Source organism: Macaca mulatta, chromosome 2, assembly GCF_049350105.2.
Source record: "Macaca mulatta isolate MMU2019108-1 chromosome 2, T2T-MMU8v2.0, whole genome shotgun sequence".
Classification (NCBI taxonomy): domain Eukaryota; kingdom Metazoa; phylum Chordata; class Mammalia; order Primates; family Cercopithecidae; genus Macaca; species Macaca mulatta.
Genome location: NC_133407.1, coordinates 113,164,595 through 113,189,592, shown reverse-complemented (window position 1 = coordinate 113,189,592; position 24,998 = coordinate 113,164,595). Strand labels below are relative to the sequence as shown.

At 57.2% G+C, this 24,998-nt stretch overlaps 3 protein-coding genes across 9 annotated transcripts in view; 2 read left to right on the top strand and 1 right to left on the bottom strand.

Annotated features, from left to right (window-relative positions):
- The first annotated feature begins 13 nt into the window (after nt 1-13).
- On the top strand, nt 14-4,045 carry GMPPB (GDP-mannose pyrophosphorylase B). 2 transcript variants are annotated; one of them, NM_001265981.1, is made up of 9 exons: nt 104-367; nt 494-574; nt 663-711; nt 846-988; nt 1,205-1,363; nt 1,452-1,530; nt 1,604-1,731; nt 1,815-1,997; nt 2,079-2,430. In NM_001265981.1, exons 1-9 carry the CDS (start codon nt 239-241, stop codon nt 2,208-2,210), a joined length of 1,083 nt encoding a protein of 360 aa, NP_001252910.1. In that variant the 5' UTR covers nt 104-238; the 3' UTR covers nt 2,211-2,430. The 2 variants fall into 2 exon arrangements, with proteins under 2 accessions (XP_014986278.1, NP_001252910.1); XM_015130792.3 differs by having other exon boundaries at nt 14-367; nt 1,815-4,045.
- The window catches only part of RNF123 (ring finger protein 123), a 34,312-nt gene continuing 11,745 nt past the window's right edge, over nt 2,432-24,998 (bottom strand). For 4 of the 6 annotated variants that reach the window (XM_077992633.1, XM_077992634.1, XM_015130905.3 and 1 more), the window contains 27 exons: nt 24,836-24,961; nt 24,624-24,716; nt 24,479-24,552; nt 23,576-23,693; nt 23,276-23,375; nt 23,040-23,101; nt 22,780-22,851; nt 22,432-22,552; nt 21,682-21,783; nt 19,814-19,920; nt 19,388-19,586; nt 18,892-19,037; nt 18,501-18,584; nt 17,662-17,769; nt 11,595-11,772; nt 10,355-10,429; nt 10,118-10,205; nt 9,944-10,031; nt 9,767-9,851; nt 8,249-8,388; nt 7,953-8,141; nt 7,779-7,854; nt 7,464-7,548; nt 3,316-3,458; nt 3,077-3,171; nt 2,866-2,951; nt 2,432-2,786 (listed from right to left, as the gene is read on the bottom strand). In XM_077992633.1, coding sequence (XP_077848759.1) covers nt 2,675-2,786; nt 2,866-2,951; nt 3,077-3,171; nt 3,316-3,458; nt 7,464-7,548; nt 7,779-7,854; nt 7,953-8,141; nt 8,249-8,388; nt 9,767-9,851; nt 9,944-10,031; nt 10,118-10,205; nt 10,355-10,429; nt 11,595-11,772; nt 17,662-17,769; nt 18,501-18,584; nt 18,892-19,037; nt 19,388-19,586; nt 19,814-19,920; nt 21,682-21,783; nt 22,432-22,552; nt 22,780-22,851; nt 23,040-23,101; nt 23,276-23,375; nt 23,576-23,693; nt 24,479-24,552; nt 24,624-24,716; nt 24,836-24,961 — 2,952 coding nt within the window. In that variant the 3' untranslated portion in view covers nt 2,432-2,674. Of the gene's footprint in view, nt 2,787-2,865; nt 2,952-3,076; nt 3,172-3,315; nt 3,459-7,463; nt 7,549-7,778; nt 7,855-7,952; nt 8,142-8,248; nt 8,389-9,766; nt 9,852-9,943; nt 10,032-10,117; nt 10,206-10,354; nt 10,430-11,594; nt 11,773-17,661; nt 17,770-18,500; nt 18,585-18,891; nt 19,038-19,387; nt 19,587-19,813; nt 19,921-21,681; nt 21,784-22,431; nt 22,553-22,779; nt 22,852-23,039; nt 23,102-23,275; nt 23,376-23,575; nt 23,694-24,478; nt 24,553-24,623; nt 24,717-24,835; nt 24,962-24,998 lie in introns of those variants that run through there. The other 2 variants (XR_003727295.2, XR_013413902.1) reach the window with 2 other exon arrangements.
- Nucleotides 4,488-7,112, top strand: AMIGO3 (adhesion molecule with Ig like domain 3). The gene has a single exon (XM_001107400.5). The coding sequence runs from the start codon at nt 4,488-4,490 to the stop codon at nt 6,000-6,002; it is 1,515 nt and encodes a 504-aa protein (XP_001107400.1). The 3' UTR covers nt 6,003-7,112.

The following is a 24,998-nucleotide window of genomic DNA, read 5'->3' as shown; positions in this document are numbered from 1 at the left end:
CCGGGTCCGCCCTGAGTTCGTGGCCAGCAGCCGTCCACCCGGCGTCGCGTTCTGGGTTGTGGCGGCCCTGGATCCGGCGTCAGGGCGACCGGGAGGACGAGGTGGAGCCAGAGTCGGTCAGACGGGTTGGTGAAGGGCGCGGGGCCGGGCACGGCGTTGGGAGTGCGCTGCAGGGACCGACTAGACGGGCTGCAGGCACCTCAGAGCCCGGGACACCCCCTCAACGTCCGCAGGCGCGATGAAGGCACTGATCTTAGTGGGGGGCTATGGGACGCGGCTACGGCCGCTGACACTGAGCACCCCGAAGCCACTGGTGGACTTCTGCAATAAGCCCATCTTGCTGCACCAAGTGGAGGCGCTAGCTGCGGTAAGACCCTGGGTCGGGATCGGAGTCGCTTTTGGATCTGGCAGGACTAGGGATGGCCAGTGACTAGGGGGTCAGGGGCTCCCGTACCTTCTGACTGAGCCCGCCCGTTGGCCTGCGTTCTGACAGGCAGGCGTGGACCACGTGATCCTGGCCGTGAGCTACATGTCGCAGGTGCTGGAGAAGGAAATGAAGGCACAGGAGCAGAGGGTGAGGCACGGACTCTTGGCCCTTATCCTCGGTCCCCACCCAACTTCCCATCCTGGTAGAACCTGACTGGGGGTCCTCTTCCTTCCAGCTGGGAATCCGAATCTCCATGTCCCATGAAGAGGAGCCTTTGGGGACAGGTCAGTAGAGAAAGGTCCCTTGGGGAGGGTTTAAGGCCAGGAAAAGGGTAAGACCCAGCCTGCATTGGGCCTGTTGAGCCTGAATCCAGGGACTCAGACCTCCAGCAAGGTTGTGACCTGTCCCTTTCCCCCAGCTGGGCCCCTGGCGCTGGCCCGTGACCTGCTCTCTGAGACTGCAGACCCTTTCTTCGTCCTCAACAGTGATGTGATCTGCGATTTCCCCTTCCAAGCCATGGTGCAGTTCCACCGGCACCATGGCCAGGAGGGCTCCATCCTGGTAAGGCGCCAGGTCTTGTTTCTCTTGACACTTCCACCCTCCACGCCCAGCCTCCCCTGCCCCCTAGCCTTCATCTGCCTTCGGATGTTATGGGTACAGAGCTGTGCAGTATGTATCTTTAAGCACTTGGGGCAGAGTCTCTGAGATCTGGAACGGCATGTATATCAAGGCTCAGGAACACTGGACTAGGTCCGAGGTCCCCTTCCTTGCATTCAGGTAACCAAGGTGGAGGAACCCTCCAAGTACGGTGTGGTGGTGTGTGAGGCTGACACAGGCCGAATTCACCGGTTTGTGGAGAAGCCGCAGGTGTTTGTGTCCAATAAGATCAACGCAGGCATGTACATCCTGAGCCCTGCGGTGCTGCGGCGCATCCAGGTGTGTAGTAGGAGACAGCTGTCGGTGGGCTGTGGTGGGGCAGGCCATCACCGCCATGACCCTGCTCACAAGCTGCCCACTCCCACAGCTGCAGCCTACGTCCATTGAGAAGGAGGTCTTCCCCATTATGGCCAAGGAGGGGCAGCTATATGCCATGGAGTTGCAGGGTGAGGCAGGGAGGCCACAGGGTGGGGGTGGTCTGTGGCTGGGCTGAGGGCCCTGATACATCCCTCCCTACAGGCTTCTGGATGGACATTGGGCAGCCCAAGGACTTCCTCACTGGCATGTGCCTCTTCCTGCAGTCACTGAGGCAGAAGCACCCTGAGCGGTTGTACTCAGGCCCTGGCATTGTGGGCAACGTGCTGGTGGTGAGGCCCTTGCCCAGCCCATCATTAACCCCCTCAGTCTTGGGAGACAAGTGGCCCACTTGTATTTTTCCCACCACTCTCAGGACCCAAGTGCCCGCATTGGCCAGAACTGCAGCATTGGCCCCAATGTGAGCCTGGGACCTGGCGTGGTGGTCGAAGATGGTGTGTGTATCCGGCGGTGCACGGTGCTGCGGGATGCCCGGATCCGCTCCCATTCATGGCTTGAGTCCTGCATTGTGGGCTGGCGCTGCCGTGTGGGCCAGTGGGTAAGCCTGTGGGCTGGGCCAGGTGGGGAGAGGGGCGGGGAGTGTGCCTGTCTCCCTGACAAGGCCTATCCTCTCCTGGAGGTTCGCATGGAGAACGTGACAGTGCTGGGTGAGGACGTCATAGTTAACGATGAGCTCTACCTCAACGGAGCCAGCGTGCTGCCCCACAAGTCTATTGGCGAGTCAGTGCCAGAGCCTCGTATCATCATGTAAGGGGATGCAGTGGGGCTGGCCAAGCCCCGGTTTTCCCATCAGCAAGGGGAGAGTGCTGGCCTGACACATCAGAAGACCCTGGACTTGTTATCTGTCTGGGGGGCACTGGGTGAAGCTGAAGCTGTTGGACACCTGCCTTCTCATGTGGACATCATCTGGCAGGATCCCTGCTGGGCACACCCCACAAACCCTACTCCCTCAAGAAGGGCCAGGGCCAGGGCTGTATGGAATAATAATTTAATGCTGACTGTGGCCCTGACTGAGAGTCAAGCTCAGGCACAATTAGGGCCATGGCTGGGCTCCCACCAATGAGGATACAGGCAGGCAAGGAGGTTGAATGTGGTGGTGGTGGCGGTTGCGGGGGGGGGCAGATACAGGAGAAGGGCAAAGGGAGCTCATAAATAGGGCCCAGCCTGGCTCTGGGTTCCAGGGTGGAGGTTCCAGGATGGCACAGGCTGTGAGGCCTAGGCAGCTGAGGAGGTAGTACTCGTATTGGCCCAGTCCTCTACAGACACGATGGTGGCTTTGCAGAAGAAGCAGTCCTTGTTGTTCATCAGGTGCTGGTTGATGCAGGCTCTACAACAGGGGAGGGGATGAGGACTGCCCTGCATGTATCTACTGCTCTCCCCACTACCAAGCTGTGGGGACCACTTACTTGCACGACTTGTGGCCACAGGGCTGGAACACAGCAGAGATGGGGTGGGCATAGCAGATGGGGCAGAGGTCCTCCTCACTGGTGGGCTGCAGGGAGGAGAGTGAAGGGTGGGCTGGAGTTGGATGCCTGGCTGTGTGGATGTCTGCTGTGCCTATGTAGGAGTGCACACATATTCAAGTGGCATGGACCTGTGCACCATGGTCCCACTCACCAGAGAGGCAGCTGCTGCCTGGGCAGATGCAGAGGTCAGGTGTGCCAGCATCTGTTCCACTTGGGCCAGCTCATCGGCACTGATATAATCCGCATCTGGGGAGTGGTAGGTAGTGTCAAGTCAGGTAGATGAGGATGTCATGCCTTTTAAATATTCCCAGCCTAGGACTTTGCTGTTCTTAAGGTTCCTGACCCGATCCAGCCCCAGATCTCCCTGACCCCCCCCACCAGCCCACTCACAGCTCTGCAGGGAGAAGCGCTTCCGATCAGGGGCTGGCAGGGCAGTGCCAGGTGCTGGGGGCTCTGGCTGTCCCAGGAGATAGCATATTGAGCGTAGCTGGAAGCAGGGATCTGCCAGGAGTACTGATGTGGCTCGCTCTCTCCTAGGTAGGGGATGGTGCAAGGGCAGTCAGAAGGCTTGGGGCCTGGCTAAAAGTAGTCTCTATTGGGATTGCCAATGAGGAGTGCCACGGCTTGTACATAATCACCGCCCCCCTGCATCCTTTCCGTCTCCCTGCTTCCCAAGCCCCAAGTCCTGTATTCTAGTAAGGTGCCACACAGCCTGGGGTCTGAGAGGGAGTCTGGCCCTGTTGCCCAGGCTGGAGTGCGATGGCGCGATCTAGGCTCACTGCAACTTCTACCTCCTGGGTTCAAGTGATTCTCCTGCCTCAGCCCCCGGAGTAGCTGGTATTACAGGCGCCCACCACTACGCCCGGCTAATTGTTGTATTTTTAGCACAGACGAGGTTTCACCAGGTTGGCCAGGGTGGTCTCGAATTCCTGACCTCAGGTGATTCACCCGCCTCGGCTTCCAAAAGTGCTGGGATTACAGGCGTGAGCCACCGCACCCGGCCTGGGGTACCACTTTAAGAGGGCTCAGGGGAGCCACCTTAAGAGAGTCCATCTGCCCCATAATATATCACTCAAATAAGTCATTTCTAATAAACACTAACAGCAGCTTGGAGACATTCTTCCAGACTCCCCCTTTTACTCCTCGAGGAAAAAGGAGCGGCGGAGAGCTGCCAGCCAAAGGCAGACTGGGGCTTTGGGGTTGGGCTCACTCCTCATCTGGCGGTCATGTGGGGCCATTGGGCACTAGGGGATGCAGCCGCCCCGCCTCCTCAAACGGGAGCCAATAGGAGCCCGAGCCCCGCCCCTGGGGGAGTATTTAGGAGCCGATCAGGAACTCGCTTGGAGAGGGCTCGGGAAGCCGAAGGGAGCACGGAGAGAAGTGCAGCCCCGCCTCACAACCTGGGAACCGCACAGTAGGGGCCGTCGGCCGGCCAGAACCCGCCGTGCCTCCTCGGCAAGGGCCATCCGGTGCCACCCATGTCGCACTAGAGCAGAAGTGGGTGAGTCCTGGAACTGCGACCTGCACAGAGCTGCTCTGTCCTGTCCCTGGTGGTCGCCGCCATGACCTGGCTGATGCTGCTGGGGGCACTGCTCTGCATGCTGTGCGTTGGGTTAGGCACCCCGGACTCCGAGGGTTTCCCGCCCCGTACGCCCCACAACTGCCCCCACAAATGTATCTGCGCTGCCGACCTGCTAAGCTGCACTGGCCTAGGGCTGCAGGATGTGCCGGCCGAGTTACCTGCCGCTACTGCGGACCTCGACCTGAGCCACAACGCGCTCCAGCGCCTGCGCCCCGGCTGGTTGGCGCCCCTCTTCCAGCTGCGCGCCCTGCATCTAGGCCACAACGAACTAGAAGCGCTGGGTCTCGGCGTCTTCGCCAACGCCAGCGGCCTGAGGCTACTCGATCTATCATCTAACGCGTTGCGGGCGCTTGGCCGCCATGACCTCGACGGGCTGGGGGCGCTGGAGAAGCTGCTTCTGTTCAATAACCGCTTGGTGCACTTGGACGAGCATGCCTTCCACGGCCTGAGCGCGCTCAGCCATCTCTACCTGGGCTGCAACGAACTTGCCTCGTTCTCTTTCGACCACCTGCACGGTCTGAGCGCCACCCACCTGCTTACTCTGGACCTCTCCTCCAACCGGCTGGGACACATCTCTGTACCTGAGCTGGCCGCGCTGCCGGCCTTCCTCAAGAACGGCCTCTACTTGCACAACAACCCATTACCCTGCGACTGCCGCCTCTACCACCTGCTACAGCGCTGGCACCAGCGGGGCCTGAGCGCCGTGCGCGATTTTGCGCGCGAGTACATATGCTTGGCCTTCAAGGTACCCGCGTCCCGTGTGCGCTTCTTCCAGCACAGCCGCGTCTTTGAGAACTGCTCATCGGCCCCAGCTCTTGGCCTAGAGCGGCCGGAAGAGCACCTGTACGCGCTGGTGGGTCGGTCCTTAAGGCTTTACTGCAACACCAGCGTCCCGGCCATGCGCATTGCCTGGGTTTCGCCGCAGCAGGAGCTTCTCAGGGCGCCAGGATCCCGCGATGGCAGCATCGCTGTGCTGGCCGACGGCAGCTTGGCCATAGGCAACGTGCAGGAGCAGCATGCCGGACTCTTCGTGTGCCTGGCCACTGGGCCCCGCCTGCACCACAACCAGACGCACGAGTACAACGTGAGCGTGCACTTCCCGCGCCCAGAGCCCGAGGCTTTCAACACAGGCTTCACCACACTGCTGGGCTGCGCTGTGGGCCTGGTGCTCGTGCTGCTCTACCTGTTCGCACCACCCTGCTGCTGCTGCCGCCGTGCCTGCCGCTGCCGCCGCTGGCCCCGAACACCCAGCCCTCTCCACGAGCTGAGCGCACAGTCCTCAGTACTCAGCACCACACCGCCAGACGCACCCAGCCGCAAGGCCAGCGTCCACAAGCACGTAGTCTTTCTGGAGCCAGGCCGGAGGGGCCTCAATGGCCGCGTGCAGCTGGCAGTAGCTGAGGAATTTGATCTCTGCAACCCTGGAGACTTGCAGCTGAAGGCTGGCTCTGAGTCCGCTAGCTCCATAGGCTCCGAGGGTCCCATGACGACCTAGACTGCCCAGGGCCACCACCCAGGCCCCCACCCTCTTGCTGCTCGCCCTGCTGTCTGCTTCGGTCCAGAGAACTGGCAGATGCTGGTGGGAAGCACTGTGCCTGGCCCCCCAGCTTCCTGTATGGGCCTCGAAACACAATGGGCTTTCTCACTCACTGGTAGAGACAGGCGTCGTAGTCCCCAACCTGCCTTCTGCTCTGCCCCTGCACAGGACCCAAAGGCCCCAGGCCCTGCAAGCTGTGCTAGTGCCTGCTTTCCCGGGGACTTCCTAGTGCCCAAATGCCCTGTGAGCCTGAGAGACCCAGGCCCCTGTGGCTTTCAACACAGCACAGCCGTGGAAGTAGCTGTGTTCTTCTACAGCCTGTGGAAGAACCCCTGTAGCAGAGCCCCCTGTCCACCCTCAGGGGCCGAGGCAGCTCTCCAGGAGTGGTGCTGAAGAGCTGACGCAGGGTCATCTCCCCTTCCCAAGGCGGTGGGAGGGAGTGGGCCCACAGGGAAAAGACGACGGCTCTGAAGGAAGATGTCGCCCACACCCCAGGACAGAAAGAGGAAACAAGCCCGCCCTCTGGTGAAATGGGACTCCCTCCCAACCGCCTGAAAGCTTCACAGATTCACGCAGAGTCCAGTGGGCAGGAACTAGGCAGGAAAGGCTCCTCAAGAGACTCCTGGGGGGGCTGGCCTAAGCCCCAGTCAGAGGCCCTGCTCTCTCTGGCCCGGGGCATCCAGCTGTTGTTCTGAAGGCACAGCCCATTCCGTGGGCTTACAAGACACAGTGAAGGGGATCATGGCCTGCGCCCCTGCTTTTCAGCAGTAAAAAGCCCAAAAAGCCTGGAGAGCATGGCCAAGTTGGGAGGGCCGAGCCGGAACTCCATGTCCCTCGAGAGCAGGGGCCTCTTAAGGGCTGGCACTGGTCTCAGCCTAATGGCTGAGGCGGTGCCCTGGCTTCACATGCATCTCACTGCTCCCACTGCGGGAGGGCAGGGAATGGGTGTCTGGGAGCCCTTCATGTGTAGGGCCGAGCTGGGGGCCCCCATGGCCATCCTGGGCCCCACTGCTCCAGAGTTTCTTAATAAAGGCAGCACGTGCTTATTGCTGGAGCCTTTGCAGACAATGGCGGTCCTGTGTGTGTTCAGCTCTCCCGGCGGCCTGGCCCTGTCCACCACAGGATGACACACCTTCCGGAGTCCTGCCTCCCATGCCCGGCCTGAGGCATGGCCACAAACCAGTGGCTCTGTGGGCCAGGGCCACCTGTCCTGCTGGGGTCCCAGATTCTTCTACTTAGAGAAGCTCCCTCTGACCCCTATTTAGGCCGTTCACACCTCACTACCTTCCCTCTGCCTCAAAACCTGATACTGAGGTCCATTTTCCAGATGAGGAAACTGAGGTACCAGGAGGCCCTGTCCAGCCCCTTCTCACCAGACACACCCAGCTCCCACAGGGGCCCACGGTCCCAAACACTCACTCTGAGGCTGGGCCACGCACCAGGAGCTGCACCAGGATGCCCGTCACTGCCACCAGAATGGGGTAGTGGTCCACGCTCTCTAAGCCTGAGGGGAAGGGGAAGAAGGACATGAGCCACCCACACACTCCTGCTGCAAGGACTCCGGGCCTGACACGGTCCACCCTGCCCACTGCCCTCCCTACAGAAGGGTGAGCCAAGGCTGCAGAGCGCCAAGCCTGGCTGTCCGGGGGCAGAATGTGGAATTGGGCATCACTGTTCCTAGCAGAGGAACCAAGGCCTGTAGTGTGTTGGGGTGCAGGGCATCTAGGTCCTCACCAGGCAGCCGTAGGGTGACCACACGATCAAACAGGTTCCTCTCAGCTGTCACTCGGTTCAGCACCTGGTTTAGCAGCTGTGAGGGGAGCAGGAGTCCATTGGTGGATGGGGAGCGCCACCACTGATGAAAGGGGCATTCCGAGGGTCCCACCCTTGCTGCCCAGATGGCCACACCTGTGCAAGACGCCGCAGCAGCATCTCGGAGGTAGGCCGGGTCCAGTCAAGGAATATCTCAGGCACCAGTGTGATAGTCATCTCCAAGACACGCAGCAGGCTGACTGAGAGGTCAAAGCAGGTGGCACATACCTTGAGCTGCCGACTGTCCACAAAGTTCCGCTCCAGGCGCTCAGCAGCCTGCTGGATCTGATCCACCAACACGTGGACATGCAGCGGTCAGCACCTGGCTCTAGCCCGGGACCAGGCCTCATCCCCTGCACCACCCTAACCCACGAGGCTGCACCACAGCCCACCTCCTGGATCATGCCAATGAATTCAGAGAAGGCCCAGTTGAGCTGATTGAGGACACTGTTGAGGAAGCTGGGCGCCACATCAGGACCCTGCTGCAGGAGGTCCGCCATGTGCTGCTGCAGCAGGGTGGAGGGGCAGGGCTCTGCAGGGGGACAGGAGGTAGCATCATCAGGGACTCCACTGCAGTGGCCTCTGCCTGTTTGCCTCTGTCCTCGCCCATTGAGACTTTGGTATAAGGACAGAAAGACAGCTCCCTAGGAATGCTCAGGTCATGAAAGCAGGGGACAGGGGACAGCTGCCTTGTAGTTAGGACAGAATCTGTCCCCTCCTTCTAGTAGGCAAACTCCAGGCTGCAGTTGTTTCCAGCTCTGACACCACACCATCCACCCCAGGCCTGGAGCAGCCACATAGCCAGAGCCTGACCCTCAGCAAGTTCTGGGTCACATACCCTTCAGATAGGGTCAGACCTAGACAGGGTGGCTTAGACGCTTCCCCACCAGCACCAAGGCCAGCTCCTCCAAGAGCCTACTCTGAGCCCTGCTGCAAACCTGCTGTCCTCTACTGTCCTCTGCTGCCCTTGGCCTGGCCTTGGCATATGGCCAAGGTGGTGGGCGCCAAGTCTGGGCTGGCAGGCAGCAGTAACCAGAGCCCTCAGCTGCAACTGGCCCGGCGCACCTCCCCACCAGCTTGATGCAAATCAATAGTTCCCGCAGCAGCAGGACGGGCCTGGCCCCACTGCTGCTCTCCACTTGCAGCTCAGTTCCACCCTGGAGGCAGGACCACAGCAACTGGCAAGGACTTGCTGTGTGACTTAGCACAAGACACTCAGCCTCTCTGGGGACACCCTTCAGATCAAAACACTGCCCACAAGGGCAGAAACAGACTACATGAGCCAAGAAGAGCCACCATGAAGGGTGAAGACAGTGTGTGGTAGGCACTCTGCAAGGGCCAGGCCTAGGGTAAAATCCTCAGGCTCATGATACTTGCCCTCTGCTCCCAACTAAATGTCCCTTCCTCCAGGAACCCCCATGAATACCCTCTGGGCACCTGGCCAACCTCCAATCTGTGCTCCCACTGGACTCAGGTGTCCAAGGCCGAAGCCAAGGCCAGGGTCTGGCACCAGCAGAGAGCAAAAAAGAAGCAGAAGGACATGGTGCTGGGACAAGGCTGGAGGTCAGGGAGCTAGCTTTGAGGGCAAGGGACAGAGTATTCAGTCTGCCTGAGCTGCGGCAGGCCAGGAAGATGGTGCCACCTCTCACCATGACCCATGTAGAGCGTCCAGGCCCAAAGGGCACATGTAGGACTGTAGGCAAGGTGGGGGAGGGGGAGTCCCAGCCCGAGCATCCTTGGGCTGGAAGGAAGCAAGGAAAGTGGAAACCCCAGGGGACAAGTAGGGAGTCTGGGACCCAATGGGGGAACCAGAGAGGGGCTGAAGAACTGGAGAGTCTGAAAGAACCCATGGGTAGGGGGTAAACACCCCCGCCTGCCTTGCTCAGGACTCCACCAACCCAGATACTCACTCTGGAGGCTGGGCAAATTGGCATCCTCAAGTTTGGTTTTCAGCAGATGTGGCAGCCGTGTATAGCGGTACCCGAAGCCACAGCCCTGTGGAGGTGGGGGTCGGTGCTCAGGTCAATGGGACAGGGCACCCTCTCCCTTCAGCCAGTCTCAGCCACCTCCCCTTGAGTCAGGCTTACCCTCCAGAGCCGCACCAGGATCCAGTTGGTCTGGGCCCAGGGCCGCTGCTCATAGGGTGCCAGGAGGTTCCTCACCATGGCGATACGCCTGTGAGGGCAAGGAGGGGAGAGACATGGGGTGAGGCTGGGCACGGTGCTTGTGGCCAGGGTGTGTGCCTCCCAGGCCCCACTCACTGCTCCTCAGGGATTCGCTCCACAGCCCGCAGGGAGTGTGGGTAGCACACGTAGCTGGCCAGGGCCTGCATCAGCGAGTCTCGGATGTCTGCGGGGAGACGCCGTGCCTCAGTAGGGGCTTGGCATGAGCCCTGGACCCATGTCTCATGCCCACCTGGCCACATTTTTCATAGAAGAAAGCCAACCAGAGGTGCCATCCCATCCCCTTCCCCCTGTACCCTCTGTAGGGCCCCTCACCAGTGCCCACGATGCGTGTGTCAGCAAAGTGTTTGGCGAGAATGGCAGCCAGGCGGGTCAGAGTCTCTTCATAGCCTGCAAGGGTAGGAATTGAGACGTGTTGGCTAGGAGTGGGGGCTCCAGAGGCAGGCATGTCAGCAGGTTGGGTGGGCTTGGGTAGCAGGCTCTAGAGCTGGCTCCCAAGCCCAGCCTGGACCCAGGCTGGCATCTGGGGACATCAGGCAAGGCATTCATTGGTGGCTGTGGAGGGGCTAAGGCATAGGCTCACTGTGAGGGGATGACAGGCCCTGGCAGGAGCCCTGACCTGGGCTCAAACCCATCTCAGCACACACACCTGATGAGCAGTCAAAGCTCCTTGGGCACCCACAGCTCTGTCTTTGTTTTTTATTTTTATTTTTTATTTATTTATTTTTTTGAGACGGAGTCTCGCTCTGTCGCCCGGGCTGGAGTGCAGTGGCCGGATCTCAGCTCACTGCAAGCTCCGCCTCCCGGGTTTACGCCATTCTCCTGCCTCAGCCTCCCGAGTAGCTGGGACTACAGGCGCCCGCCACCTCGCCCGGCTAGTTTTTTTTTGTATTTTTTAGTAGAGACGGGGTTTCACCAGGTTAGCCAGGATGGTCTCGGCCTCCCAAAGTGCTGGGATTACAGGCTTGAGCCACCGCGCCCGGCCTACAGCTCTGTCTTTGAAGACAAAGCCTACACCGAGGCCTGGGGCTAGGCAGGGGGTGGGCTAGGGGCTATGACAGCTCACTGCCTGATCCAGACATACACAGTACAGCTTAGCCTGGAATCAGTGGGCTGCGAGAAGCCCAGGTTCGGATGTGGACCGTAGCAGGGTCCACCCCCTGCTGTGATTTACCAAGACAAACCATTCTGCCCCTGACCAACTGCCACGCTTTGTGACCAGTGCCAGGGAGTCAGGGTGCAGGGCCAGCTGGCTGCTGCACCACAGCAGTTGCTCATAGCACTAGGAAGGAAGTGAAAGCCAAGGGGTCTCCACCCACTGTGTTCCATCTTGTCTGTTTTCCTTTGCCAGGGAGCTGTTGGATCTGTGGCTGCAGGTCCCAGGGCAGGGTGCAAACATTTGTTTGCTGCAGGGTGAACCATAGAGGAAGCTCCTCCCCTCCCTGCCCCCCACGGATGTGTGTTGCTGGGCCACAGAGGTCTCAGACCAGGGCTCCTAGGGCTCACACTAGAGACCCCTTTTCTGCTTCTGCCCCAGCCTGAATGGTTCCATCACCTGGGAGCTCCTCCATGCTGTGCACGGGACCGAAGTAATTCTTGAGAGCACTGTAGCTGTTGATGGCCACGCTCAGGTAGAACTCGGGCATGAAGGCAAAGAGAGACCCTGTGCGATCACCGTGCTCAATGGTCTGCAGGCAGACGCGCAGCAGCCAGTAGATGTCCAGCATCTTCTCCTGCAGGAGGCACATGGGGTGCTGCTGGGTTGTGCACCAGTGGGGTCTTGGGCTCATGTCCTGGCCTGGGGATCAGGAAAGGCCTCCCCAGGCCTATGACAGCACAACTGAGACCTGGATTTCAGGAAGCACGAGCAGTGGCTTAAGCAGGGCAATCGAGTCCTCAGCAGGCAAGAGGGACGCACTCAGTCTGGAGGGCGTATTACTGCAACCCAGCCAGAACTCTGGTCAGCATATTTGTAAGCAAGTTCTTTTTTTTTTTTTTGAGATTGAGTCGCCCAGGCTGGAGTGTAGTGACGCCATCTCGGCTCACTGGAACCTCCGCCTCCCAAGTTCAAGGGATTGTCTTGCCTCAGCCTCCCAAGTAGCTGGGACTACAGGTATGTGATACCACGCCCAGCTAATTTTTGCATTTTTAGTAGAGATAGGGTTTTGCCACGTAGGCCAGGCTGATCTTGAACTCCTGACCTCAGGTGATTCACCTGCCTCAGCCCGTAAGCAAGTTTTAGGCAAGAGAGTGCTGTGACCAGAAGTCTGTGTTGAAAAGTGGAGTACAAGATGCATGGAGGGCCCAAGAGAGCTGGCAATGGTAAGCAGGCAGGCAGAAATTTGATCTGGAGTGCAAAGGAGAAGGTGGTGGGAAGGCAGGGGGCAGTGTGACTGGTGGAACAGAGGTCACAGGAAACAGACAAAACCTGCTGAGGGCCCTGCTCCCCACAATGTGGTTTCCACAGAGTCCATGTCAGGGAGCCCAGGCAAGAATGCGGCCTCAGGTTCCAGCCCAGACCCACAGCACCTGTGTGTCTTGGAGTGCGGTCGGAGCACCTGGGCTTCACACCAGCTCTCTGATGTGCCCTAAAACCCAAGGAGCTTAGAAGATGTAAGCAAGAGTTTAAGGGGCGGGCCTGGGTGCAAACCTAGGCAACGATGATCCTGCTGCTACAGAAGGCCAGGGAAGATTGGGTCTGGCAAGTGGATGGCAATGGCCCCATGAGAGCTAAGGCATCAATGCAAGGGAGATGGAAATGTGCCAGCTGGATTGAGATGGGGGCAGACAGAGACCCTGGTGAGACTGTTTCAGAGGTGGGGAAGAGCCCATGCTAGAGGGAGATGAAGGAGAAGATGAAGCAGCTAAGACAGAGAAAGAAGGAGACAGCATAACTTTTGGGCACATGTAGAGTCAAGGCTGGAGTGCAGTGGCACAATCACAGTTCACTGCAACCTGGAACTCCTGAGCTCATGTGATCCTCCTGCCTCAGCCTCTAGAGTAGCTGGGACTACAGGTATGTGATACCATGCCCGGCTAATTTTTGTATTTTTAGTAGAGATGGGGTTTTGCCATGTTGGCCAGGCTGGTCTTGAACTCCTGACCTCAGAGTAGCTGAGACTACAGGTATGCATCGCCATGCCCCGCTAATTGATTTTTTTTTTTTTTTTGTAAAGATGGGTTGTCCAGGCTGCTCATGAACTCCTGGCTTCAAGCGATCCTCACGCTTCAGCCTCCCAAAGAGCTGTTCTACAAGAGTGAATCTTTCCATTAATAATGGGATTAGAAAGACACAGGTGAGTTAGTGCTGAAGATGTGGAGAATGAAGGCGGTTCAACATAATAAAGACCATATGAAAAGCCTCCATCTAACATCACACTCAATGGCAACAGACTGTAATCTCTCCCTCCCTCAGAACAAGAACAAGACAAGTGTGCCACTTTCTCTACTTCTGCTCAGCATACTCCTGGAAATCCCAGCCACAGCAACTAAGCATGAAAAAGAAAGGAAACCACACTAGAAAGGATAAAGTAAAATTATCTCTGTTCACAGACATGATTTTATAAGTAGAAAATCCTAAAGATACACACACACAAAAAAAACCCCAACTAGGATTAATAAATAAATTCAGCAAAATTATAGGATATGGTCAGGTGCAGTGGCTCAAGCCTGTAATCCTAGCACTTTGGGAGGCCGAGGCAGGCAGATCACCTGAGGTCAGGAGTTCAAGATCAGCCTGGCCAACATGGTAAAACCCCATCTCTACTAAAAATACAAAAATTAGCCGTGGGCAGTGGCAGGCATCTGTAATCCCAGCTACTCAGGAAGCTGAGGCAGGAGACTTGCTTGAACCCAGGAGGCAGAGGCTGCAGTGAGCTGAGATTGTGCCATTGTGCCACTGCACTCCAGCCCAGATGACAGAGACTCTGTCTAAAAAAAAAAAAAAAAATTGTAGGATACAAAATCACTATGCAAAATCACTATGCTGGAGTGCAGTGGCAAGATTTTGGCTCACTGCAACCTCTGCCTCCCAGGTAGCTGGGACTATAGGCATAATGGGATTAGAAAGACACAGGTGAAAACCTGCAAAGTAATCAAGAAAACAATCCCATTTACAATAGCATCAAAAAAAGAATAAAATACACTGGAATAAACTTAACCAAGGAAGCAAAAGACTTGAAGCTATCTTGAAAACTACAAAATGCTGCTAAAAGAAATTAAAGATCTAAATAAATGGAAAGCCATCCTGTGTTCATGAACTGTTAACATTGTTAAGATGTCAATACCACTCAAAGGAATCTATGTATTCATGCAATCTCTATCAAAAGCCCAGTGGTATTTTCTGCAGAAACAGAAATACTCCTCTAAAAATTAATATGGAATTTCAAAGGACCTCAAATAGCCAAAACAACCTTGAAAAACAACAAAGTTAAAAAAAAAAGAAAAAAGAAAAACAACAAAGTTGGAGGTCTCACTTCCTGATTTCAAAACTTACAGCAGGCTGGGCGTGGTGGCTCATACCTGCAATCCCAGCACTTTGGGAGGCCGAGGCAGGCGGATCACCTGATGACCGAGGCAGGCGGTCAGGAGTTTGAGACCAGCCTGACCAACAAGGTGAAACCCCGTATCTACTAAAAATACAAAAATTAGCTGGGTGTGGTGGCGCATGCCTATAGTCCCAGCTACCTGGGAGGCAGAGGTTGCAGTGAGCCAAAATCTTGCCACTGCACTCCAGCCTGGGCCACAGAGCGAGACTCTCAAACAAAACAAACAAACAAACAAAAAGATATGCAAATGGCCAATAAGTGCATATAAAGGTACTATTTGCTATAATATCACTAATCATTAGGAAAATGCCGAACCACAATGAGGTACCATATCCTACCCATTAGGATTTACTATTAAAAAAGTAGAAACTGCCAGGTGTGGTGGCTCATGCCTATAATCCCAGCACTTTGGGAGGCCGATGCAGGAGGATTCCTTGAACCCAGGAGTTTGACAACTGGGCAACATAGTGAGACCCCGTCTCTACCAAGAAAAAAGCAGGGCAGAAAATAACAAGTGTTAGTAAGGATATGTATGGAAAAATTGGAACCCTCGTGCACTACTGGTGAGAATGTAACAGGCACAGCCACTGTAGAAACAATATGGTAGTTTCCAAAAAATTAAAAAGCAGAATTGGCTAGGCACAGTGGCTCATGCTTGTAATCCCAGCACTTTGGGAGGCTGAGGCAGGCGGATCACCTGAGGTCAGGAGTTCAAGGTCATCCTGACCAACATAGTGAAACCCCATCTCTACAAAAAATACAAAAATTGCCAGGCGCAGTGGCTCATGCCTGTAACCCCAGCACTTTGGGAGGCCGAGGCTGTCAAATCACCTGAGGTCGGGAGTTCAAGACCAGCCTGATCAACATGAAGAAACCCCATCTCTACTAAAAAAAAATACAAAATTAGCCAGGCATGGTGGCGCATGCCTGTAATCCCAGCTACTCAAGAGGCTGAGGCAGGAGAATCACTTGAACCTGGGAGGGAGAGGCTGCCATGAGCCGAGATCGCGCCATTGCACTCCAGCCTGGGCAACAAGAGCAAAACTCCACCTCAAAAAAAATAAATAAATAAATAAAAAATTAGCCGAGCATTGTGGTGCGCGCCTGTAGTCCCAGCTACATGGGAGGCTGAGGCAGGAGAACACCTGAACCCAGGATGTGAGCTGAGTCGCGCCATTGCACTCCAGCCTGGGCAACAGAGTGAGACTCCATCTCAAAAATAAAATAAAATAAAATAAAAAACAGAATTACCATATGATATAGCAATTCCACTTCTGGGTATATAACCAAAAGAATTGAAATTAGGGTCTTAAAGAGATCCTTGCACACCCATGTTCATTACAGCATTATTCACAGTAGCCCAAAGTAGAAGCAACTCAAGCGTCCATCAACAAAGGACTGGATACACGAAATGTGGTGTCCATACAGTGGAATATTATTCAGCCTGGAAAACGAAGAAATTCTGACACATGCTATAACACAAATGAAGCTTGAGGACATTATGCTAAAGCCAGACACAAAAAAACGAATAGTGTATGATTCTCCCTAGATGAGGTGCTTAGGATAGTCAAATTCAGAGACAGAAAGTAGGATGGTGGTTGCCAGGGGCTGGGGAGGGGAGAACAGGAGGTTCTGTTTAACGGGCACAGAGTATCAGTTTTGCAAGATGAAATGAGTCTGGAGATTGGCTGTACGACAATGTGAACAGACTTAACACTTAAAAATGGCTATCATGGGTGGCCGGGCACGGTGACGCACGCCTGTAACCCTAGCACTTTGGGAGGCCGAGGTGGGAGGATCACACGAGGCCAGGAGTTCGAGACCAGCCATGCCAACATAGCAAAACCCTGTCTCTACTAAAAAATACAAAAATTAGCTAGGCACAGTGGCACGCCTATAATCCAGGAGAAGTGCTTGAACCCAGGAGATGGAGGTTGCAGTGAGCCAAGATCATGCCATTGCACTCCAGCCTGGGCAACAGGGTGAGACTCTGTCTCCAAAAAAAAAAAAAAAAAAAAAAGCTAAGATAGTAAATGTTATGTCACACATATTTTAGCACAACTAAAAAAAGGCAGAGAGATGAGAGGGAGAGGGTCTTGAGAAGATAGTGTGGGAGAGGGCAGCCAAACTTCTGAGGGAGGTGGGCAGGCAGGAAATCTCAGGACAGAAGGGAGAGGAAGTTCTCGGCATGGGGCAGTAAGCACAGTCATCCAGGGTAGCAAGAGAGTCAGGATTGGGAAAAAGGTGGAGGTGGTTTGGGTTTTGGGGAGGAGCCATGAGAAGAAACAGCAAGCAGAGATGATAGAAATGGGGACCCCAAAGGCCTCAATCACCCAGTCATGCAGGGGTACGGCCAAGAAGACAGCAGATACCCTGAACTGGGCACCTTAAGAGATCCTCAAGGCATTCACTGGTGGGGGAAGAGATGCCAGGAGAGGCAGGGAGAGGAAACAAGTCCAGAGGGTCTGAGGCCTGGGGATAAAACTTCAGTCATAGCAGGAGTGCCCCATCCATCCGTCTGTCCATCCATGTATCTGACCAGGCTGAGTGCCTTGGGAGGGCAGAAGCTCGTCTTTCTGATTTATTAATGTGTGTGTGTCCCTAGTGTCCAGGACAGCACCTGGCACACACCAGGTTTTGGGTGCATGTTATTGAATGAATGAGCAAGTGAATGAGCGAGTGAGTAGAGAACAAGCCAGTGGCCTTGGGTGGTAATGAGTCAGACAGAGGCAGACACAGAGGGTGGGGTGTGGCTCCGGGAAAGACTGCAGAGCCCCTGATGCACTGGGAGAGAAGGAGGGGAGCCAAGAAACTGGGAGGGGGTGGGAGCAGGGGAGGCAGACAGAGCAAGCTTGTTCCTCGAAGGACAGGTCTATGAGGCGTACTGAAAGTCCAGAAACAGCGCTTCCTCAGTCCACAGGGCATGAGGAGTACAGGGAACATGGCATGGGGTGATGGAGTCTGAAGTGGGAAGGGACATGTGTGTGCCAGAGGCCCGCGAGGGCAGGGGCATCAAGGGCCCTGGCACAACCTGGCCAGTGAGGTCGGGGAGGGGCAGCTGCAATACTGGCTTACCTGAGAGTAGACAGTGGCGTGGACCCAGGCAAGACGACGGCTCAGGTGGTCCAGCTTTTCTGAGAAAACCTTCTGGCTCTTCGTCAACTCTGCAAGGATGTCCTTCCTCTGCCACCCAAGGGGAAAGGAGGACAATCAAGACATGGTCCCATGCTCACGTCCACCCTAACCCTAACCCTGCAGGCAGCCTAGGAAGGGCCCTCTAGTGCCTGGAGTGGGCAAGGGATTGGGCTCCCTTTTTCAAAACCTTCTTCTGCCACTGACCCTCTGGTGACCCTGAGCCAGCCTCAGAACAGGGCCATGGTGGTCCCCTCATGACATGGAAGTAAGGCCCAGCTGGGGGTCTGTGAGCCCCTGGCCAGAGCACCCAGGGAGCTGATATCAGAACCACTGCTCCCCCAGCTGCCAGGCCCAGGGATCTGCTGACAGGTGGGGGTGGGTGGGAGCTGTCAAGGAAGCTCAGCCTGGGCACACTGGGCCCCACCTTCCTAGGCCAGGGCAGCTACAGCAGAGGGCTCCGGAGGGTGCAGCGGAGCCAGGCCCCGCTTCCTGCTGACTCTGCAAGTGGCCGAGGAAGCACTCAGGGTCAATGCATAATTTATGAGGAGACTGGGTGTGCTTCAGCACTTATTGGGCCCAGGGGGTGGGGGGCACCTAGGCACAGGCCACACTGGTGATAGGTGCCAGGCCTTGCTGCCAGCCCCACTCTCACTGGCGTGCTATGGCCAGGGTTAGGGTGGGGATGAGAACTACCAGGGCAGCCCCCAGAACCAGACTTCATCTGTGGTTACTCATACGAGTAAGCAAGCTGCCCCCCACCGAGACTATGTGGGCCTTACCCGCTTGGGGCACCGGCGGAGCTTGTCCTCTGTGTCCCTCAGAGCCATAGCGTATTCATTGACATCATCGGAGACACCCACCATCTACACAGCATGGGACCACGTGTCCAGAGGGCCCCTTAGGCACTTCATCCAGGCTTCTTCAGACCCAGTGTGGACCACCCCAGCCCTGCCAAGGTCCCAACCTGAGGCCCAGGGCGGTCCCATTCCCACAACAGTCAGCAGGTCAGACTGAGGCAGCAGGAGCAGAAATCAGCCTCACTGAGGCATGTGCTCCCATGCACGGTCTTGCATAGGCAGCCCTGCAGGCCCATGTGCATACAGGCATACACACACACCACCAAACACGCACACCACCCCCCACCCAACGCGGGGTCCAAGAGTGCACGACCTTGCCCAGCTGCTGGTGTACGCTGAGGTTGTACATCATGACTGCCCCATCTAGGACTTCCAGCAGCGAGTTCTCGGTGAGGGGCTGCTCAGGCTCCTCGGGGGGCCGCCCCAGCAGCAAGCCCTCGTTCCAGTGGCTGCCTTCAACTGGGGAGTCAGGGAGGGCAGGGTCAAGGGTAGGGCCATCCCAGCTCTCCTGAGCCTTCCTCACAGCAGGAAAGGAAATTGTCTCTCCCATTCCTGTGCCCAAGGAGGGACCCGCAGGGAGCCCATGGGGGCATGGGGGTGGGGTGGGGTACAGGGCAAGGCCTGCGGTACCAGGACCTATTTCTGTGGCATTGATCTCCTGCCCTCAGAGTGTGATTCCTGCACTCCTGGGATGCTGCCAGGCCACAGGGCTGGGAGGGCACGGGGTGTATTTTGGCTTTGCCTGGGGCGGGGATTGTACACTGTCGAAGGGTCCTTTGGGGACCTGCCTGACCCCACCCAGCACCTACTGTCCTCACGGGTCCTCTGTTCCACGCTCAGTGTGCGGACCTTCACTTTCTCCGAGGTGCTCAGAGGCCGCCGTGGGGTCATGAGGCTCACAGCCGCTGTGCTGAGGAAGCGGTTGGCTCGGCCCAAAGTTGGAGAACTGAGCCAGCCGGGCCGGGGCAGGGGCAGTGGCCCCCCAACAGCCAGGGCCTGCATGGGGCGCTGCAGTGAAGAAAGGAGGCCAGGACCAGGGCTGGCTCAAGGTTCCCTTGGCCCACGGGGCTCGAGAATCATGAGGGAGGGTCCATGCCTCCACCCACAGCGAGGGACCAGCCTGGTGAGAAACCCCTTGCCTGCATGGAGTGGGAGGTGGCCCTGGATGAGACTCCTGCCCACAAGATACAGGTAAAGCCCAACACAAATCCCACCACCTGCAGCCATTGCGGCACCTGGGCCATAGCTGGGGCTGGCTCCTCATCCTCGTCTAGGTCATCCATGGTGGTTGACTGGAGCTCCAGTGGGTCGATCACAATGTTGGCTTTGGAAGCAAGGTCATCTGGGAGGAAGAGCAGGAGGGTTCTCAGGCCAGTGGTGGTACAAGAGGCCACAGTGGAAGTGCCCAGGATGGTGAGAGAGCCCAGCACGCTGGGCAGGAGGCCTTGCAGAGCCTGGTTTAGCACCGTATCTGTCCCTTATCCCTCTGCCTGCTCCACCCAGCCTTCACTCTGAATCTCAAGGGCCCCGTCTAGCTGCCACTCAATAGCAGGAGGCCTTCCCCATCATACTCTTCTTTTTCATTTATTTTCAAATTGACTTTCTTTTTTTTCTTTTTTTTGAGACGGAGTCTCGCTCTGCCGCCCAGGTTGGAGGTGCAGTGGTGCCATCTCGGCTCACTGCAAGCTCCGCCTCCCGGGTTCATGCCATTCTCCTGCCTCAGCCTCCCGAGTAGCTGGGACTACAGGCGCCTGCCACCACGCCTGGCTAATTTTTTGTATTTTTTTAAAATTAGAGACAGGGTTTCACCATGTTAGCCAGGATGTTCTCGATCTCCTGACCTTGTGATCTGCCCGCCTCGGCCTCCCAAAGTGCTGGGATTACAGGCCTGAGTCACAGCGCCCAGCCCAAATTGACTTTCTTTTTTTTTTTTTTTTTTTTTTTGAGACGGAGTCTCGCTCTGTCGCCGGGGCTGGAGCGCAGTGGCCGGATCTCAGCTCACTGCAAGCTCCGCCTCCCGGGTTTACGCCATTCTCCTGCCTCAGCCTCCTGTGTAGCTGGGACTACAGGCGCCCGCCACCTCGCCCGGCTAGTTTTTTTTTTTTGTATTTTTTTAGTAGAAACGGGGTTTCACCGTGTTCGCCAGGATGGTCTCGATCTCCTGACCTCGTGATTCGCCCGTCTCGGCCTCCCAAAGTGCTGGGATTACAGGCTTGAGCCACCGCGCCCGGCCCCAAATTGACTTTCTTTATTCTTCATAGATGTAAGCCCATCATGCCCTTCCTGCCAGTCCCCGGTTTTGTTTCCCAGGACCTCCTGTTCTCCAGGGCCTCCTCTACTCTGACTACTCAATAAACAAAAGGAGATGCCAGGGCTGCTTCATTCTGGGCACTCCCACTGGGAGCCAAGCCTCATCCCAGGTTCATCCCCACTTCCATGCTAACAACCGACCCCGCCTTCACTGCCTCCAGCCCAGGCCTTGCTCCCCGCTAAATGTGCTGTGTCCAACACAGAATTTCTCATCTCCACCACCTCCTGCAGCCACTCTCCCTGATGGAGCCCTATCCACACAACCTCTGGCAGGAAGCCTGGGGTCATCCTGACTCCTCCTCTCCACCTGTGCCCTCTCCTACCTCCCTGGGGCAGGCCCTTATCTCCTGTGTGTGGACACCTGACCTCCCTGTCTCTCAGCCCCTACACTCCGGTGTCCACACTGCGGTGCCAGAGAGAGGTTCTGACAGCACAGACACACTCTCATGCCTGGCTCAGGGCCTTGCTCTCGCTGTGCCCTCAGCCCTGCACCAGAGCAGCTTGTGCTCATCCCTGAAGGCAGCTCCGGCAGCACCTGCACACCCCAACCACACCTCACCAAGATCCCTGGTCCCCTGCCAGGCACGCCTGACCCCTATGGCATGGGTGCCGGAGGGAAAGAGAAGCTGCCCAGATGCGGGGCAGGTGGATCAGTATCTCCCAGCCTGAGTGGGTGGAGACTCGGGCACCCTCTGGTGGCCATAGGATGGCTCAGCATCCACAGCTAAGCAGGCTCAGGGACAGTCCCCAACCTGGCCCCAGACCTGTTCTCAACCCACAGGACTGCACACACCTTTGAGGGTCTTCCGCAGGTGCGAGAGGAGGCCCCCCAGACGCTGCAGGTCAAAGTAGTCCACCTTGCCATTATAGAAGACCTGGGGAGGGATGTAGGCCTCTGCGAGGAGTTGAGGAGGCCAGACCAGTGGTCAGGGCCCAGCAGGAAGACCCTCCCCACAGCCCTCCCCTCCAATCTGGCCTAGCACAGCCTGGGAATTCTGGGCTTGGCCACCCACCCACCCAGACAGACAGAGGAATCAGAGCCCAGACCTCCTCTACCTCCTCCCCACCCCTGCCATTTCAGGTCAGAGCCAGCAGCTGCATAACTTGGGGTCATGGGGGTACTCATGGCAGCTGTTCACTCGGGAGAAGCAGAGAGGCCCAGTCTCAGCCCTGTGGGATATCCCCCAATCCAGGGCAGGTAAGGCTCCCACTGACCCTTGGGGACTCAAACACAGGGCCCCCCAGCACCCACCCAAGGCAGCCCTATAAAGGACACACAGAGAAATGGGGGGCGAGGACCAAAGAAAAGAGCCCATAGCGGTAAGAGCCCGTGGGACAGTCAGAGCTAACACAGGATCGGCAGGCCTGGGGTGAAGGGCTCTTGCTGCCCCAGTGGAGAAGGCACCTGCGGCTAGGTAGGACTCAACCAGGCAGGATGCTGGAGACAGCTCCCCACAGGCCCTCAGCTCAGCACTAACATTAGGGGCTACCTTACGCCTGGCTCTGTCTAGCCTCACTGACCTGGGGCCCCAGTGCCACTCACCCTCACTGAAGGAAGCATGGGGATTGGAAGCCTTGTATTCATCCCAATAGTAGCGCAGGGCAGAGATCAGCCGGTGTAAGAAGCAAACCATATACTCAGGGGGGCAGAGCACGGGCATGTTCTGTGGGCACCAGGCATGAAACATGCATTGGTACCAACCCAGAGCTTCGCCCATTCCTCATCCAAGGTCCTGCCCGAGGGTCAAGGGTTTAGCAGGGAGGGAAAAGCAGCAGAGAAAAGCTCGGGGCTAGGCAGGGACAAGGCAGTCCGAGAGGCACCAGGTGCTGAGGGCGTGGCCTGTGTAGTGCAGCCAGGGGTCCACAGTGGGCTGGCCTGGAGGACACCTACCCCCCGGCCACTGGCGTTCTCCTGCAGAAACTTGCGAAACTTGGTCAGGAAGATGTACCTAGAAGCTTCGCCCTTTGAGGGAGGGAAAAGTGAGGCTGTGCTGAGCTGAGAATGCAGGCCCAGACTGGGCTGGCTCAGTGATGCACCTTCCCCCAGCCCCTGCCATGTGAACCAAAGCCAGTCCCCACCCTCTGGGTCTTAAGGCCCAGTGCAGCATCCCTCCCCACAGGGCCCCACCCAGGGCTCTGGGAGTCGCTCACCCCATTGTCATCTTTATTGTCCAGCAGCAGCTTCAGGATTTGGACCTGTAGTTCTTCCACCACTGGAGGTAAAGTGAGGAACATGGCCCTCAGGCTCATGGGTGGATGGGGAGCAGGTTTGGGCCAGGGCTCCACCACCAGGGTTCCCCGAGTCCCACCTAGACATGGGCACCTCCAAGCGCCTTCATGTGCATACACACACCTCCCACCCTACCCTGTGCCCAAAGCAGGCCGACCTTCGATGCGCTTCCTGAGCCGCTGGCAGCCCCGTTCGTAGGCTCGCCGCCGCAGCCGCTCCTCTGCGGTCTCCTCCTTCATCTCTGTGCTCTCTTTGCCCTAGGCAGGGGTAGCAGGTGGAATACAGCAGGGTCACGCAGGACCTAGCCAGGCCTCCTTCACTCAGAACACCCACACCCCATCCCCAGGGCTCCAAGGACCAGGGCCAGTGAAAAGGTCTCATGCTAGGTGCCTGGTGGCCAGGTGCCCAGGCCAGCCCTCACCATGACCTCTGCTCATCTCATTTGGGGTGCACCCACCTCCCTACTGGAGCGGTGGGGCCACCAGGTGGTAGGAATGAGCTCCTGCAGGCCGGCCTCCTCCACACGCAGGGGGCTCTTGATGTAAAAGAAGACGACGGAGCGGAGCACATCGAAGCTGGCGGGTGTCAAGGCAAGGCTCTGCTTGCCCAAGGGCACTCTGCACACCCTCAAGAGTCCTCCCCGGGAGCCCATCCCTGGATGTGCCTACCGCAGCTCTCCCACCACCACAGGGGCATGCTGCTGCTATGTGTCTGACCCCCAGGGCATGCTCCCTGACAAAAAGCTGTGGTGGTTAAGCCCACCAGGTCCAGTACAAAGCAGGTGCACAATAAGGGCTTGTCACAGGAACACATGACTGTCGGATAAGCTGGAGAGAGGGCCTGGGGGCCTTTTCTCAGGCCCCAACTCTGACCTCTGTGTCTTCCAGCTTTGTATCTGCCCCCTGGAGGCTGGAAGACCCCAGACCAAGAAAACGGCTATGAGCTCAGGCTTCCCAGTCAGGGGCTCAAAGCTATGCTCTCTCACTCACTCATGCAGTTCTCAACAATTTTGGGAAGCAGGAAGAGCTGCCTCCTTAAAGATCTTGCAGGAATCCCCAATGTGGAACATGAACAAAAGTGCTGGGCTGTGGCTGAAGAGGGCAGGCCCTGTGGCCCCTCCCACACCTCCACATAGCCCGAGTCTGCAGTCATTCGGAACCCCCTGGCTAGGCTGGCTGGCCAGGCTCAGTCCTTTGCTCTCTCGTCCTTGCTCTGTAGAGAAAGTGCCACATGTTGGGCAGCTCTGGTCCTCCTGATCCTCCCAGGGGACCCCTGGCCTGATGGACACTCTCCTTCCTGGCCTCTGCTGAATCCAGAGGGCACCCCATGTCTGGCCTGCCTGGTAGCAAGGAAAGGATACAGAACATTGCTAAGCAGAAACTTGCGGGACTTCTCATGCCTCAGGATGGCGATAGTGAGCCGCAGGTAATGGATCTGTGGAGAGGGGGTGTTCAGAGTGGACAGGCGAGTCCCAGGGGAATCAGGGCAGGGGCAGGGGCTCCCACCTGTAGGCCCAGGTCTGGGACAATGGGCGAGAACCGGTACAGCCGAAGCAGGGACATCATCAACTGCTTGAGGCAATCTTGTACCTCATAGTCCTGGGGGAACAGATGCCAAGGCAGCCATGATTGGGGCCTTTTCCAAGATTCTCCCTGTATTTTCCCGACCCCAGTGAAGATTGACTGCCAGGCCTGAGGCCTGAGGTCAGGAGCCTCACCTCCATGAAGAGCCACAAGAGGTCCAGGACCTGGTGCACCACGGACTGTGCCTGTGCGGGTGTGCCCTTCTCCACGATGCCCAGCAGGAAGCTCATGAGCACAGCCTCCACCAGGTACACCTTGCGCTGCACCAAGGCCAGGCACTGGTGAGGTGGCAGCCTT

Bases quoted from the DNA above. Each gene is read 5' to 3' on its own strand.
- GMPPB (XM_015130792.3), top strand. From the start codon at position 239: ATGAAGGCACTGATCTTAGTGGGGGGCTATGGGACGCGGCTACGGCCG. The intron at 1,364-1,451 runs GTGTGTAGTAGG...CCACTCCCACAG, and splicing joins CGGTGCTGCGGCGCATCCAG to CTGCAGCCTACGTCCATTGA. The intron at 1,732-1,814 runs GTGAGGCCCTTG...CACCACTCTCAG, and splicing joins TTGTGGGCAACGTGCTGGTG to GACCCAAGTGCCCGCATTGG.
- AMIGO3 (XM_001107400.5), top strand. From the start codon at position 4,488: ATGACCTGGCTGATGCTGCTGGGGGCACTGCTCTGCATGCTGTGCGTT.